Source organism: Chenopodium album, chromosome 11 (genome assembly GCF_948465745.1).
Source record: "Chenopodium album chromosome 11, dcCheAlbu1.1, whole genome shotgun sequence".
Taxonomy (NCBI): Eukaryota; Viridiplantae; Streptophyta; class Magnoliopsida; order Caryophyllales; family Amaranthaceae; genus Chenopodium; species Chenopodium album.
The window spans coordinates 55,257,868-55,275,554 of record NC_137844.1 but is presented as its reverse complement, the minus strand read 5'-3'; the positions used below and the strand labels follow the sequence as shown (position 1 = coordinate 55,275,554).

The 17,687-nt window shown below is 35.3% G+C and overlaps 3 protein-coding genes across 3 annotated transcripts; 1 reads left to right on the top strand and 2 right to left on the bottom strand.

Moving 5' to 3' along the window:
• Window positions 1-306: 306 nt before the first annotated feature.
• On the bottom strand, window positions 307-3,478 carry LOC145569281 (soluble inorganic pyrophosphatase 1-like). The gene is made up of 9 exons (XM_081628642.1): window positions 3,330-3,478; window positions 2,037-2,191; window positions 1,921-1,949; window positions 1,723-1,788; window positions 1,416-1,523; window positions 1,223-1,288; window positions 1,004-1,124; window positions 794-875; window positions 307-696 (listed from the first exon to the last, which is right to left on the bottom strand). Exons 2-9 carry the CDS (start codon window positions 2,185-2,187, stop codon window positions 654-656), a joined length of 666 nt encoding a protein of 221 aa, XP_081484768.1. The 5' UTR covers window positions 2,188-2,191; window positions 3,330-3,478; the 3' UTR covers window positions 307-653.
• A 1,519-nt stretch (window positions 3,479-4,997) lies between these two features.
• LOC145567818 (large ribosomal subunit protein uL11c-like) lies at window positions 4,998-8,069 on the bottom strand. The gene is made up of 4 exons (XM_081627208.1): window positions 7,718-8,069; window positions 7,345-7,517; window positions 7,181-7,244; window positions 4,998-5,355 (listed from the first exon to the last, which is right to left on the bottom strand). Exons 1-4 carry the CDS (start codon window positions 7,971-7,973, stop codon window positions 5,144-5,146), a joined length of 705 nt encoding a protein of 234 aa, XP_081483334.1. The 5' UTR covers window positions 7,974-8,069; the 3' UTR covers window positions 4,998-5,143.
• A 1,628-nt stretch (window positions 8,070-9,697) lies between these two features.
• On the top strand, window positions 9,698-16,532 carry LOC145569280 (beta-1,6-galactosyltransferase GALT31A-like). The gene is made up of 11 exons (XM_081628641.1): window positions 9,698-10,010; window positions 12,737-12,836; window positions 12,925-12,986; window positions 13,108-13,319; window positions 13,406-13,469; window positions 13,575-13,647; window positions 14,306-14,426; window positions 14,518-14,605; window positions 14,679-14,804; window positions 14,908-15,017; window positions 15,793-16,532. The coding sequence occupies exons 1-11, from the start codon at window positions 9,907-9,909 to the stop codon at window positions 15,939-15,941; spliced, it is 1,209 nt and encodes a 402-aa protein (XP_081484767.1). The 5' UTR covers window positions 9,698-9,906; the 3' UTR covers window positions 15,942-16,532.
• The last annotated feature ends 1,155 nt before the right edge of the window (window positions 16,533-17,687 follow it).

The window sequence follows — 17,687 nt, the reverse complement described above, 5'->3', positions numbered from 1 at the left end:
GTGTCGCAAGAATTTCTGATGTTGAGATGGTTTGAAACTTTGTGACGAGTGACTAGCCGACAATAGATGAAACGATGCAAGGAAAGTGAAGAGTTGGGATGTTGGGGACTGGAAGCTGAGAGAGGCTATATTGAACGAAGTGTGGTCGTGTGGATAAGGATATTTATGGACGATCATAGGGGATTAACGGAGAATCTTGCGGACGATCATTGGGGATTACTTGATACAACATATATGATTCACAAAATTTACAATGCAAAACTTGGCTCAGAGTTTGGTGTGAATGACCGCAATCCAGAACACAGCTTAAAAAACAAATCTTCTCTGAAGTTTAATTCAAGTTTATCAACTGAATTAGAGAGTTAAAACGGAAGAAAATCCTGTTGAGCGGCATTACAGTAGCATCCAAAAACAAACATGATCTAAGAAACAAAACTTCCAAGTTCATGAAGCTTGCTGAAGCTTACTATAACATCAGCTAGAAAAATAAATCAATACATAAGAACAAATAAAAAAAATTCCTTTTTTTTTTTTTTTTTTTTTTTTTTTTGAACAGACTCTCCAATATGTAGCATCTAGAGTCGTGTGATTTTGTAGCCAAAGTCCTTCAATATTACTTCAGAATATGGCTGGCAAAAAAATCTAACTGACAATCATCTCCTCAGTGTCTGTAGAATGTATTCTGCATAAAGATCCCTGAAATAGCAATAAAAAAAGAAAATGCTAGGCCATTAGAGTTTACTGGCAAGAGAATAAGCCACGGAAGTTTGATAACATGTACATTATTCCTTACATGGAATGCTGGATGGCATCATGAGCAACTTGGGGTGGCAAAAATTCGTTCACAGCAACCTCTTTGTTCTCGTTTTTCTTGTCTAAAAAACCGTTAAGAAAAAGCTATGTTGCATTCATGAAAGTTAAAAAAAGAGTTTAAAATTCTACAGATAATTTAGAAGTTTTATGGAAGTCATCAGCTTATAAACAATAAAATTGGTAAGGATACAGTCCTCAAAAAAGCGTCTGATCTCAGCCAAACGATGAGGAGGAAGTTGGTTGATGTCAGTGTAGTGGCGCACTTCAGGATCATCAGCACAAACTGCAATTATCTTATCATCTTTCTCACCCTGTTCAAGGGATAGAGCAAAAGTTATCAACATTAAACTCAAGTAACAGCCATGACAAATCTTTGAACATTTAAGCATAGTAATAACCCTTTTAGAACCTGATCAATCATAGGCATCAGACCAATGGCACGGGCTCGGAGAAAGCAACCTGGGACAACTGGTTCCTGGAAAATATGACATATAATTCAGCCTTTGTAGTAAACTTTTATAATTCTTTTCTCATCCCATATAAAGCAGTGATATTGCAGCCAGAAATACACCTGTTATGCATACTATCTTCAGTGACATTACCTGCATAAGCACTAACACATCCATGGGATCACCATCTTCGCACAATGTACGTGGAATAAATCCATAGTTGTGAGGATAGACCACAGACGAATACAAAATTCTATCAACCTGAAAAAGAAGCAACATTTAAAATGCTTGGAATGAGGGAATAAATACAAACTACTCCTAATTGCTACCAAAGACAAGTATAATAAAACTTGAAACATATATTCCAGCTAAAAAAACTATCTTATCATTGATTTTTATCCTTCGCGTAACAGCAGGAAAGTGACACGTAAAGAGTAAGAGAGTGACAAAATAAACTCACCTTGATAAGCCCAGTCTTCTTGTCAAGCTCGTACTTGACTTTGCTTCCTTTACTAATTTCAACAACCTGCAATAGAAGGTTTCATAAGTTCTTTGTTACATTTGCAAGCAGAACTTGCCAGATCAAACACAATCAAGGATTTAAGCCAAGCATTAAGAGGAAATTCTGCAAACAGAGCAGAAGCAGATGACTACTTACACAGTTAAAAATTTCAGGGGCATCGGGTCCTGGTAAACAAACATGTAAAACCAATTAATTACATTTGAAGATAATACACAGAACAATGGGGGGAAATAACATATTGAGATACATACCAATCTCAAGATCATGCCAAGGATGGGCAGCAACAGATCTCCTTGACATTGAAGAAATGATCCTCTGGTTCAATTTTGGAGTTGGACGACGCATTTCATTAAATTGATCAGCAACACCATTTATCTCCTCAACACCATTCATTTTAGCCATATTTCTGGAATATAAGTAACAAAATGAATAAGGACATCATGATAACACATTAATCATGTTTTAGAACCAGTATAAGCAAAAACAATCCAAAAATTGTTCAAAAATTGTCAAAGGGGATAGAAGGGCAAAAACGGACATGGTTTGAACCATCCAATCGCGTTAGAACTCAAGTAGAAAGAAAAGCAAGCCTTCCATATTTTAACAGAAGAACCCTAAGATCCCATTGCTTTCCTCAATTCAAATTCCAAATGGCCACAATAACATATAATTCAATGCAAGTGATTGACTACCTATTATAAACCATATATTCTTATGAATTGATCTAATTAAAGCGTATAAACTCTTTCATCCAGTGTAGGACCTAAGACCTTATTGCAATCTTTTTGGTAAGAGCACATAGGCTGCAAATCACCAAAACTTGGCCACATTCAGCCTAGCAGCCTATAACGACGCCTTAGTTACTGCCCCTCTATATCCGCCCTGCACCCCACCCCCACGAGCATCGATTCAGCAACCACAGGATCAGGAGATGGCAGCAAATGCCACTCTTAATTCTAGGCAACATTCGAATATTCGTCTAATTTTGACTATTAATTAATTCATAGTATGTGTTGACCTACATTGTTCAAATGATCTTTTCAATGAAATCATATCTGTAGAAATCATTTATACCAATCTACATTGATAAAAATACGAGGTCAAAGTTGTTATAAAATCGTGTTTAGCACATTATTTCGAAATGGGGAGCACTTCATCTGTTCATCATGCATGTGATTTTTGTGAGTATTACTAATTCATGTCGATAATTAAGATCCAAATCAACAATGTAATACATCTCCCAATTTGTTCAGATTAAACCAGAACCCTTGATTAATTTATACATATAAGCATGGAATTAATAGATAAATTAGTCTAATTAACAATAAAGAACATTACAACCCCACCATAAAAATGAAACCTCGTACTAATTGGAATAATTTTCAAAGATAAATCAAGCAAAAAGCAAAACCCAGAAATTATTACAATGGATAAAAAGCAACAAATGACAAGTGGATTAAAAAAAATGTAATAAAACAAAATGCAAGCAAGAACATTACAAATTTCACCCAGAAAAGAAATATAAAAGAACATGAGAAACATACCCAGAAAATGAGCGAAGTAGCAGAAAATGAGAAAGTAAACGCAATGAAAGAAGACAGAAAAGACGGAGATCTACAGAATTCTTGAGTATGTCCTAATTTTGAGGGGTTTTTATAAGGTTAGAACTTAATTTTTTTATTAATTATTTGAATGAAATAAATAATAAAAATAATTAGTGTGTGAAAAGAAATAAATTGGAAAAGGGGAGGGTCAACGTTATAGAATTGAGATGGCAGGACGCGTTGGCTCGTCTTGCTGTCCCCACATTCCTAAAATCTGGTCAAGATCATGGAGAGTTTGTGTGTGTCATGTATGGCTCAATTCAACTTCGTGCCATGAACAAATATTTTAAGAAAACGTCTTTCTTGTGGATTCTAGCAATGTGATTTGTTAGGGGAATATTTAATATTTTGTTGCTCTTAATTTAGTTGTCGTAGTCACATACAATTTATATGACTATCTGTTTGGATGCAACTCGTAGAATGGGATCATCGGAGGATGGTTTTTAGAATATTCGGGGACACAAAATTCACTCCATGGATGAATTAATTGTATCGGATTGGATAATATCGGCTCGGTCATCCAAATGCAATATTAACTGTAGGGTGTGGGTGCTATACTGCTATTCGAGTTGAGTAGCTAACGAACAACACGAACTCGACTTGGTCTAAACTTGACTCGAAACATTAATGAACATGAGTTAAGCAAACTTTAACTCCACTCGATAAACTCATGAGTATATCAATAATATACTACTATGTAATATATATTTTTAAAACAAAGTTGTTACTCGTACCATTTTGTTAAACAATTTGCGTAATAAGAGTAAATTTATATTATGAGAAAAAAGAGTAAATTCCTAATAATAATAAAATAAAATCTTTTAAAAAGTGAACGAAAAAAAAAAAAAAAAAAAAAAAAAAAAACCTTAGAATTTTAGAAGGTCCAAAACTTTAATGAATAGATAAGAGCTACTCGAGTACTCGACTTGACTCAAAAGTTTAACAAGCATGAATAAACCAAGCTAATATCGAGTTTAGTGAGTATCAAGTACGAGTCGAGTACATGTTAAAAGTTTATAAGTCAATCTGAACACCCCTCATTTCAGGATCGACTCGCTCAATTAGTACCACCCCTGACCCCTAGCTAGAGACATCCAAAAGTTCTACGAAGTATGTCTAATAAGAAGGTAATCATGTGGCAAATTAGTTAGTCGGTGGATGACTTCATCTATCTCATTGTACCGAAATGACATTTCATTACCAGCTATATCGTAATCCACATTTGCTATTTGCAAACGTATACTCCTTACGTATTAATGAAGACCACAGTGGCTGAATTAACGGCATTCTGCATGTTAGTCAAAACTATAAACCGACTGGATTTGTCATTATTCTACAAGTTGCTCTACTCAATCTTATCTCGATGAGTAGGATCCTTCATTGCTATATGATGAAGTACACGTAAATATGACATATTGTGTTAATCTAAACGATGCCAGAATATGACCAATTCTTGTAAAAAGTATGTTATAATCTTCTTTCGGTATCGTTCGTAGTAAAAAGGGAAATCTAGACGAACCTGTAGATAACCTTTGTTTTAACAGTTTGTAGTTTTAAATCCTACGGAGTAGAAAAGAAATCAACCTCGCCAAGAGAGCAAGAGAAGAATGAGCAATTACAATTGGCAGACTCTATTAAAATTTGAACAGAGTAGTAAGCCCGAGTTACACATCATCTTAAAAGAATCGATCACAAAGAACATTTAAACAGCCTATATAGATTGACTACAAGATAGAGTAGGGAAACAAAATTGCTTAGAGGATTACTTCTTTCTTCTTCTTTTCTAGAACAGGAGGGTCGATGTCAATTCCCATGTTAGCAGCAGTTCCTGCTATGATTCTCATTGCTGATTCAACGTTTGAGCAATTCAAGTCAGGCAACTTTTCATTGGCAATTTGTCGTAGTTGGTCAATTGTGATCTTCCCCACCTTTTCTCTCATTGGGTCCTTTGATCCCTTTTCAACACCTGCGTTGACAATCATCATGGTTAAACAGCCTTTTATCGAGTTAATGCTGATGTAATTAACAGATCATTAACTAGTCACTGAAACACAACAAAAGAGCCAAAATTTGAAACCAAAGTTAGGGCTTCCTAGTCCTCAACGGCTCAACATGTCATTATCTCATCATTCTCATGTTCATAATCCAATGAGACTAGATACCCAAACCATAACATAACTACAGCTTTGCACAATTGCGCCCTTTAAACCCTAACATGTTTCAAGATATTTGTCATCCTGGGCCTTCGATCAAGTAAATTGCATGTTCTATAATCTAAAAGTTAATCAAGCATAGGAAGGAGCTCTACAAGATTAGAATGCTGTATCTCTCCCCATTCCTTTCTTGATTGGGAAATTATTCTTTACCTAATTACTGCATTCAAGGTTTTGAATGCAAATAGAAAAAACCCAATGAACTGCTGTCCAAAGAAGAGATGCATAATGGACCCTCACAGAAGGAAAATGCAACTTCAATGCTTTTAGGTCAGATATTAAAGGAGTAAAACTCAATCCCTCCACACTGCGCTCCCCCTCCCCACCCAGCATAACCCCAAAATCCCATAAGGAAGGGGGAAATAATAGTTCTGAGAAGGCAGCACACAAGACTAACAGGCTAAGGATACTAGGGTCTGTTCTGGAGGATAGTAGTAAAGTACTAACAAGATTCAACATAAATTTATGAAGTACTTTATGAAAAGTAGATTTTAAAGAAAATTGGCTTTTAAACATCATTTTCCACTCTTTAAATCCTTACCATAAAATTTAGAGCAAAAAGGGAAAAGGAAAACTGGAGAAGAGGAAAACATTAAGGTTAGGGATGGGGAAAATGTTTTCACTCCTTGACGATTAAAAAAAATTGTTCCAAACAAACAAAACCTAAGTATAGGAACTCGATATAATCTTGTCCAAGTCAAACCAGAACAATGACACCACTACAGACAAATAGACAATTTGCATATCAAATGTTATGACACTAGCACAAGCACTGGCACTGGCAATGGCACTGGCACTGGCACTGGCACTAGCACTAGCACTAGCACTAGCAACTCTGTGAACTACAAAGAAGAAAGTCATTCATAATGATAGTTGAACGGGATAGTGAGATATCATTGATCTAGTTCAAGACCAGAGGATAGCATAGACTTTCGATGCATGCAGAGAGTAAGAAACTCAACTCATATCATCGTATCACCTACTGCTGCAATACTGTCTCACCCGAACGCCCACACCCCCTCTCAGTAGGTTCGTCCCTTTGAAGAGTTCGAAACTATGGCTAGGCTAGAAAATTATAAGTAGGATTTACTAGGATGGTGCCCCATATATGTACAAAGGAAATAATCAAACCCAAGTGTTGGAGTTGCATACTTTCTCAAAGTTCTAGAAATAAAACTGAACTGAACTACAATCCTGGCAACAAGCCAACTGGTGAGCAATGCCTACAATGGCCTCAAAATCCTATGGAGTATTTTATAATTCCAAACAAGCCTTATACTTCATTTCTTATACTTCTTCATTCAGGGGAGAAGCTACCAAATACTCCTAAGGTGTCTATTACATGTTGTTTCACGTTGCATTAACAGCTTATCAGTCACTGTTATAGTTAACTTGTGGCTTTGCCCCAGCGGGTCATTATATCAATTAAATTTTTTACTTCATTGTTTGCTGTTCCATTAAATTTTTTACCTCATTGTTCATCATATCAATGTAATAGTACTCGATCACTTAGTAATACAACCACAATTCCACAACTCTACCAATCACTTTAAAGATAGGATAAAGATAAAGATATACCTGCAGCCTTACGAAGAAGAACAGAAGCAGGTGGAGTCTTCAAAATGAAAGTAAAACTTTTATCCTGTAATAATCAACCAAATTCAAATCAAAATTAACACAATATACAACAAAGTTAAAGCAATTAAGGAAAATTCAATTAAAAGGAAAAGAGGGGTGCTAACATCAAAAACAGTGATCTCAACAGGAATAACAAAACCAGGTTTATCAGCAGTCCTAGCATTATAATCCTTGCAAAATGCCATTATATTCACACCCTTTGAACCCAACGCTGGCCCCACTGGTGGCGCCGGTGTCGCCTTTCCAGCCTCCAACGCAAGCTTTATCACTCCAATCACTATTACAAACATCCAAAATCAAATAAAACCCACAATTCAATATCACATTTCCCAATCCATCATACAAGCTAGTACAATTATAAGTATATGAATAGCGCAAAAGTCAAATTGTTACGATAACTAAAGAACGGAACAAGTATAGCATACAGTAGTATAAAATTAGGATATAAGAAGATGAATAATTGAAATCTGGAAATACCCTTTTTAGCTTTGCCACCGGGTTTGGGAGCCATGGCAACAATGGAAAGACGACGGTGAGAAGAAGAAGAAGGAGAAGAAAGGAAGAGTTTGTTGTTGAAAAATTGAAGGGAGTTTCTGGGGTTAGAGGATAAGCTTAGGGAAGAAGGAGTGAGGAGAGCGGAAGAGAGTTTTCTGGGTTTTTGGGAAGTGATGGAGGAAGAAGATGGAGCAACTGCGGCATGGTGGTAGTGGTAGGCAGATAGAGGTTGCGCCATTGTTGGTTGTTACAGAGCTCGAATTGGTGAACAAGTGTTGGAGTGAGGAGAGAAAGATGAAGGATTGTGGAGACTGGAGAGTGAGGCCTATCCTCTACTTTTGTTTTGCGATTTGGATGATGGTTGTATTGGATTAGTTGCCAAAACGGTGTCGTTCTTGTAGTAAGTTTAATTTCTAATGTACAATGATAGCATACCTACTACGAGTCTGTTCATATTTACCGAACTAATTGGAGCTGAACTGAACTGGACTGAACTGAGCTGAGCTGAATAGAGTTAGACTGAATATTTTATGAGAGAAGGAAATTAGGAGTTGAACTGAACTGAACTGATTGGAGCTGAAGTGAACTGGCCCTACCTAGGGTGTCAATGAGCCGAGTCTGCTCACAAATTGCTCAATGCTCGGCTTGGTCAAAGAACAGCTCGAGCAGACTTGACTCAAATTTGGATTCAGCTTGAGATCTTGATAAGCCAAATGAGATCTATTCTTGGCTTGGCTCGATTTTTTTATATTAATAAATATCAATTTTTATAAATAATTTGAGAGTAGATCAGATATTTGTTAATTGAGTCATGAGTTGAGTTATACCCACAGGGTTTTGAGCTCAATTTCTTAGGCTCAACGAGCTTGGAGCTCGAGCTAGCTCACGAGTGTCGAGCCTGAAACGATCTCAACTCATTAGCATAACCCTTTGACTTAAAACTGGCAAACTTGTCATAAATGGGTTTTAGAATCTCAACACTAACCTGGCCATTTGATTATACGTGTTGTGTCATTTTGAACCATGTATCAAACATCTTTGACGTTAATGTGTTATTTAGTGTTTGATTCATTGACAGAAAAGAAAACTGGGATTCATTGATAGAAAAGAAAACCAAATACAACTATTACTTTTATTACTAATTTGTATTTGATATTGGATACTGCATGATAGATTAGATGTCTTGATATTGACTTAATCGAACAAACCTAGCCCGATCATCATTGAAATGTATTTGAAATTGAATGACCCAACCTTGACAAGAAAATCCAAATGTATTACCATGATTAACAAAAAATGCAAATCAAGTGATGCACTTATAATTAAATCAACAACTTTTCATCAAACCTGGGCGTATGCCTCATACTTGTAAATTGTATATTACTAAAATTATCAAATTGTTTGATAAATTTTTTTTAATTTGATGACAAATTTATCATTTGATTTATACATATTGTTTATTCAGGTGATAACCCGAGGCTTGCTCACCTCATAGAGCGGATTTGTATTCTTTCCTATCTTCCGAAAAAAGAAAACAGGGGATTAAGAAGTTTTTAACTTTCTGGTTTTTTCGTGTTGTCAAAGAATTGAACAATGAAAATGGACATATTCTGATTTACTGGACTAAGCTGAATTAAACTAAACTGAACTGAAATAAATTATTTATAAGAGAAGGAAATTAAAAGCTGAAATGAAATGAAATTAAGTCGAAAAGAACAGTCCTAAACCTTAGTAAATCACCGCATCGTAATCATCCTTTAAAAAATTTAAAATTTGAAAAAATGTTGGACAACATATAAATGGAGCCAACCCTCTGTCTATATAGCACACAGTCACAGACAAACAAATCGACCCAACCTATTCCTGACTTCTCTGTCCTCACTCTTCATACGTCAATAATAACACTTGGAACAATTCACTAATTCTCGGCTGCATTTCATCACCTTTACACTAACCATTGTTACAATCTACCAACATTATTACGCGTACTATTTCATATTTCTGTTAGATTAGATCTACATTTCAGATTTTCAACCAAATTTCTCTCTTAATTCTATCAAATTTCCTGCCAATTTTATAGAGCATTTGTTGAACAAAATCTTCATTAATGGCGGAAATTTCTTCATAATTTGAATGTATTCAACAATTTTGCGAAACAAAATCTACGTAAAATGGGAGGCATTAAACCTCACAAATTCAGTAATGGAGTTTCTGCTCGATGCGTCACTTTCTTCTGCATCGCTAGCTTCTTATGCGGCGTTCTTGTCGTCAACAGGTGAAACTCTCTCTCCTTTTTCTTCTCGATTTTGCAATTTTTATTTAATTAATCGGAATTATTTAAAAATTAGTAGATTTTTTGTTTTGTTTGAGGATTAAATTTCTATATTTGTCCTTTGATTTATTATTGTTGTACAGTAGAGTGTCATGATTCTAGAAGCGTAATGAAGCTTCATTAATGATGCATTTTGGTGTGGATTAAACTAATCTAAATTTAGATTGCTGTTGTTTCCTGCTAAAATATTGGAAATGGAAAATGAATCTATATTAATTTAGGTTGGGTTCGTTTATGAGTAAATAATACGAGTTGTTTAACTTTTTGTCTAATACGTTCAGATAAGTTTGGGCAAGTACATGTTACCGAGTTCTATTCATGATACATAGAACTTCGGTAGCTAGAGGTAAGGTTTAATAAGTTCAGTTACCATTTGGAAATTTTTAGATGAAAAGAGCATGGACTTTATTAGGGTAAGATCAAGGCAAAATAATGTTTTGTCATATTGGCGATATATATACTACCTCCGTTATATATTAGTTACACCTTTGGGGTATTATTTGTGAGGCATAAAATATTTCAAAGTTGCAACAAATATGTAACGGAGGTAGTACAAACTAGCAAAAGTTTTTGGGTTAACAGGAATTTGACACATTATAGGAAACTAGCATGCATTGGGAAACTAGAATAACTAAAACTCTTGATAAAAACTCTTGAAATGACTATATGAACTCTATGAGACATCAATTTGTTCGTATAAATTATATCATGCACTAAGTGATTAGTACTAAAAATTTCTCTCTCTTACAGAAAACTAGTATTGGCTGCAATAGACATGGCTCTATATTCAGTTTATGCTGTTGGTTCAGCAGCTGTTTGTTTTTTGTGACTAAGTACATGAAAGTGGCCGAGTTTTAAAAGCCTGTGGTTGGTATTATGGACATTAGACAGCCTGAAATTAATCATGATTGTCATAAGCTATTCTAGACATCCAAATTTGTTGTCCAGAAGCTGCAGCAACATGTACAAGAACTCATTTTGCTTCTTGCAAGTGTATTGTGGTTGGATGTACGGTTGTGTGAGCATATATATTATAAATGAAATCCATTTGTAGTACTAATAAAGATGAAGTAGTTAGCTTGCCAAATGAGGCAAATGAGACTTTGATAAGCTGTAGCTCCGGGTAAAGGGTTTCATGCTTCTGTAAGATTGAAATGAGTAACTGAGGATCCATGGGAAGTTATAATGGCTTTGCATTTTCCATGCTAAAATCATGGTTTTTGTGGTATAAAAATCTTTTGAGCAGATCTCTTTATTCCCTAATTTAAAAGTATCCAAATGGCCGTTGCTGATAAGAAGGCTTGTATGAGGTCACAATTCTTAATCTATACAAACCAACACTACCACAATGGTGTTTCCCTTCCATTTACTTGAAAAAAGAAATAATTTTTCTTGGATTGCATGATCCATTGATATAAAGCCATAAAGGCTGTAGATACTTTGCTTGTCATTGTCTGGGGGATTTTTGAATTGTAGACTTTTCTGGTTGGAGGCAAGCCTTAGAGCCTTGGAGGATATGCTGGGTGCTGTCTGGTTAAGACCCTATCTTGAGACACCACATTAGCTCCTATATCAAGTAACCTTTGAAAAAGTTCCATACATACATCTTCTAGAACAAAATACAATGCCACAGAATGGCTTAATTTGTTTTTTCATCTATCTGGTAGAATTACCAGTTTTGTGCATCTGATTGACTGTATTCATTTTAGCCACAGGAGAATAGTGACCTCACAGTCCTCTCCATTCTTTTGCATGCAGTCGTGCACTATAAAACTAAGAACCAATATAGCCTTGTGTTTTTCTACCAAGTCATCAAAATTATGTTTTAATATCCGCACCTACTCATAATTTATCTATGCTTGTAATTCATTATTCATGCGTCCAACCACTTTTGTTGTAAAAATCCTCTTGAAATGTATTGAGATTCCTGTTAATCAATTAGCTATGAAAAGAAGACAGAGTATGTGGGTTTAATTTATTTGTATTTTGTATGCAATATTAGCAATAGGCGCACAATTAGCACTTCAGTGTAGTTATGGAAGTGAAAGGAGTTGCATATTAATGAGCCAGGCAGTAGTTAATTCGTAACCTGAGGGTGACAAATTGGTGGGGGCAGCGGGTGATGCTGCCGTTGTGGAATGACTCAAATTCTTAGGCATGAGATATGTTGGTTTTTGGGATATTGAAGTAGATAAATATTCATATAAGAGTAAGAGGAACTCAAATAATAGAAATCTATGTGTTCAGAATTTGACATCTCTTATAATGAAGGTCAGTTGTTTTGTGAGGCTTAAAAATCTGTTAATATTTATCTTCTTTTTCTTATTGGAAAACAGGCTTGTACCTCTTTTTGTGTTTGAGAGTTTGAAAAGGCTTGCACCCCTTTTGGGATCAGGCTATCTAAGGAAAACACATGAAACTCCCTTGTCAATCAGCCCAATTGTGTTCGCTCATATTTTCTTGTTGGTACTATTGACTACTATCTTTAATGTTGTAGGACTTTGGTTCTGTCTCTGTCCAAGGAGTCACTTGAGTAGACAATCTAGTATGGTCCTAGGCCATTGTCCTTGATATCCTTTGACCTCATTTAAACTGTAGACTTGTCTGCTGACTGTATCTCCAACTATTTTTTTCAAATGCAATTTGCTTGTCTGATGACTTATCCATAGATTCCAGGCTATTCCTGAATCAATAACAGTGGAAAGCAGGTCTTTGCTGCCAAAGCAGAATGAGATTCTAAATCAACCGCTAATAAACTGTGAGAACAAGGCAAGTTGAATTGATGACATGAACACTGCATTTTCTCCAACCTTTTGTATTTGTGTGTATAACTTTACCTTTGCACATACAGGAAGAGGAAGCATCTTTACAAGCCAGGGACATCTTTTCTCAAGTTTCTCATACGCACAACGTAATCATGTAACTTTCTACAGCAATTGTGATGCCTTCCTATACTATTCAAGAGTTCTCTTTTATATGGGCTAAACGTGTCAAATGAACTAGTATTGATGCATTGTTGCTGACATTGCTATATGTACAGGAAGCTGGACAAATCCATGTCCTCTTTAGAGATGCAGCTGGCTGCAGCAAGAGCTTCCAAAGTTCACGATGAAGTGTCAACTCCAACTACTACAACAAAAGGAATTGAGCAACAAAAGGACCGTCCCAAGATTTTCTTTTTCATGGGAATTATGACTGCATTTAGCAGTAGAAAACGCAGGAATTCAATAAGAGAAACTTGGATGCCGCAAGGTTCATTTGAATTTTGACTATGTCGGTCATCAAATCCTTCATTAGGAAAAGTCTTATGTCTTGTAAATTTCTTGCTTTTTCAACAGGTGAGCAGTTAAAAAAGTTGGAAAAAGAGAAAGGTATTGTTGTGCGATTTGTTATAGGACACAGGTATAGTTATAACTGTAATTTACTTGTCTAGGTCTCTTGGTTATATTTTACTATATTTGTAAGATACATGCTTGAATGTATCTGTTGTTCTTATCCTTGTTTCAGTTCTAGCCCTGGTGGTGTTCTAGATCGGGTCCTTGATGCAGAAGAAGCTCAATATAAAGATTTTTTTCGATTGGTAAGTAAGGCGTGTGGATGAGTTATGCAGAATTTATATCCATGCTATTTACGCTCAGTGTGGATGACTATACGGAATAATCACTTTTTGTTCATTTAGCCAACCCCACTTATGGGATTAGGGCTTTGATTGATTGATATTTATGCTCAGTCTCTTGTTTAAATAGTCAATCGTTTACACCTGTCTGAGTAAAAGATTTCTGTGAGACAAGGAGTTAGTGACGTATTTCGCATTTATTATTGTATGGTCCAGTTAATATGTTGAAAGTTATCCTTATATCTTGACAACCTATCCAAAATAAAAAGTTAAACCCCATCTAGGGGCACATTATGTCTCTAAATCCATATTTCACACAGATCTCGTGCAAAATCATATCAATTTTTTTGTGGCGTTTGATTGTCTGAATACCATTTCATAGGCATCCCTGGGGTTTGACTAGAACTTATTGAAACCTACAAAGACTTCAATGCACTGAATATAACATCCTCAGGAAGTATTTTGGTATTGGTTCTATGCTATATTGTGCTTAGTATTTGCAAATTAAAAGAAGAATACTAAGATATATTCCCCTATGTTCTTGTAATGTCGGCAGTAACACTATTATATCTTATCCATGGTTTGGAAGAGCTTACCTAAATGAAAATTTGCTATATTGCAGGACCATGCAGAAGGATATCATGAATTGTCTTCAAAAACTAAAATTTACTTTTCAACAGCTGTTGCAAAGTGGGATGCTGACTTCTACGTTAAAGTCGATGATGATGTGCATGTAAATCTTGGTTAGTATCCCCATATCTCTCACTAAATTCTATCTGCTGGGATAATGGGATATATGTGTAAAGATATAATATAACGTGTTGTTTGTGTCAGGTATGGTGGTTTCTGCACTGGCGCGCCAGAGGTTAAAGTCCCATGTTTACATAGGCTGTATGAAGTCTGGATTTGTCCTGTCCCAAAAGTGAGAAAATTTAAGCTGTCTCTCTTAGTTTCTTGAAGAACTTGGACTAAGGGTTTACTGCTGCTTTTTGCAGGGGGGTCAAGTACCATGAACCAGAGTTCTGGAAGTTTGGCGAAGAAGGGAACAAATATTTCAGACATGCCTCAGGCCAAATATATGCAATTTCAAAAGACTTAGCCACCTATATTTCAGTTAATAAGTGGGTTCTTTTATTGTTTATCTTCTCTCTATTTTGGGTAGAGTGTAGGTGACAGATTTTCAAACTATATTTAATTTTTTATTTTTTATTTTTTATGCTATAGGGATGTACTACACAGATATGCCAATGAGGATGTGTCACTTGGTTCTTGGCTGATCGGTCTTGATGTCAATCATATTGATGATAGAAGCCTCTGCTGTGGAACTCCTCTTGGTAAGATGTTGTCAATGCACCCTTGTGTTATTTTACATTGCTCACTCTCTTTTGTGAAAGTTAAGAGGATCACGTGGGCTTGAGTTACACAATGTTTTAGCTTAGTGACTGACTACTTAAGTGGGCTTTGGGTGTATTACTATTTTGTTCAAGTGTTAAAGGCCTTAAAGCAATCAGTTTCTTTGGTTACATATTTTAGCTGTTCCTTTTGGAGTAGCATGACCAGTAAAGACCATATTAGAATATCTTGAGTGTTGTGTGCCTATGTCACTTGGCACATGCTCAAATAGGCATTGATTCATAGTGGAGGTACTTTACCAAAGGCCAAAGCATAGTTTTTTTTGTTCAACCCTTATTTGTATAAAGTACTCTGTTGGCCTTTAGTGGTTATGGTCAAGCATTCATAATCTTGATCTGATGTCAGCTTTTGAAACGGAAGAGACTGTTAGCCTACTCATTGGGCATCATTGGTTCGTCTTTCTTTTCTAGATGAGTTTTATTACAATTATTCTGTTTAATTTGTGAGATAATTTGTCTTCATGGTTTGCTTGAAAGGGGACAAATGCATCTATTATTAGCAAAATATTCGGCTGCAAGATAATTAAAAAATATGATTGGGTCTGATACTTTCTACAGACTGATGGTTTTGCTTAATAAAATGCCCTACTCTTTTCAAACCAAATCAGTGTATATTATGTTCTCTTTCTCTTTCACCCCAATAGTCATCATTTTGTCTTAGTCCCGTGTCATACTGTCATGTTATGCAATTGTGCAGATTGTGAATGGAAGGTACAGGCAGGAAACCCTTGCGCTGCATCATTCGACTGGAGATGCAGTGGCCTATGTAGATCAGTTGAGAGAATGGAGGAAATTCACCAACGGTGTGGAGAAGGTGATGGAGCTATATGGCATGCTAGTTTCTGAAGCCAGTGTTCATACTCTTTTTTGCCGGGGTGGTGGACAGGGTGTGATGGTCTTCTCCCTGGTTTTTGTCTGCTAAGCAAACTATCATCTGCCCAATTTTTTGTATGGCCAATTGGTTGTCTGGTATAGGCTCAACTGTATCATTCAATTTATTGGTCTGCTATCATTTCTTGTGTCATAATCTAACGAATATAGATAGATCAATGAAAGATGTGAGCAACTGAGCATTGAGCATTCACAGCCATCGCAGATCCTGAATAAGTTTGTACATTTCAAGTTTGGGAAGATTGCAGTTAGTGACCTAGCTCTGCGGAAAAAGTCAAAAGTTGCAAAGGAGTACGTATGCTGGTTATGTTCTTGGCTACATCATACTCACTCCGTCTCTAATGGTATTTTCCATAGAAACATCACTTTATTAAGTTTTGATTGAGTGATGAGAGAGAAAAGTAGTGGAACCTAAAGTATCTTTATAAGAGTAAAATAGTGGTTCCTATGAACAACTCGAAAGGGAAAGATAAAAAAATACGGACTTATTAATCGAACTATCTATACAAAATGTACAAGCAACAAGTATATTAATTAAAAATAATAATTTCACGTCTTTCTTCCAAATTTTGATGTCTTGGTTTTATTAAAAAAGACTTTCAGTTCAATTGCATGTAATGAGATTCCAAGACCTTATAATGATTTTATCACAATTCATTATGCTCTATAATCACTCATGGCCGTTTATCTTTGTCTCCGTCAAATCACCCACTACTCTTCTTTATGCATTTTCTCCAATAATTACTTTTGCTTACTCCACTAATCATTAGCATTATCTGAATATTGTACACTTGTATGTACCAATTCACTTATAAACTTAAACATTAAGCTTGCTAATCTATTGAGGTTGAGGTGATGGAGTAGTGATATCGCTCCCACTTCATATCCCTGAGGTGATGGAGTAGTGACATTTATTAGGTGAATGTATCGATGGTTGATGCCAATATAAAATAAATTTTGTGTACATTATTGCTGTTTCTTTCCCTATGATGGATCCAAAGTAGAAAAATTACAACTTCATATCAACAAAGTTTAAATGGGCATAATCTCATTAAAGTTCATAAATTAATTAAAATACAGTAATTGCATTCCTGAAACATTTATCCCTAAACCTATAAAAGCACCAAGTTCATTTTGTAACGTTATACAAGTGTCTAATTGGTGTAGGTGATCACAGCATCATTATCAAATTGAAAGGAATTCTATGTAATGCTTCAAGTATCAACCAACTAATAAAGTTATGATAGATTCTTAATCAATTCAACCAACTTTGTACTTGTACAGAACATTAAAAAAAATTATTAACTAGAATTTATGACTCTAAAATACTGAATACCAACCGTGGAATGCATATTGAGTACAATATTAAATGGGATCAAATAAAACTGTATGATCCTTGTATACTACTTACGTAGTATTAGATTTGACATTTATGTATATCATCTTTTAATACAATAAAAAAAAATACTCCGTATATAGTTTTTATTTATTTTTTTCAATTTCAACCATCATTTATCCTTAAATACACTTTATAAATTTGTAATTTTTTGCTAACTTGCCAAACGTTTTCAAATCTAAATGTTATACATGATTAATCTATAATAGGCTTAGTTTATATAGTTTTGTTCATTTCACTCTCACCTAAAATAAAATAGCAAAATCAGATATCAAAACATAATTAATTTATAGCGTTTATTTGAG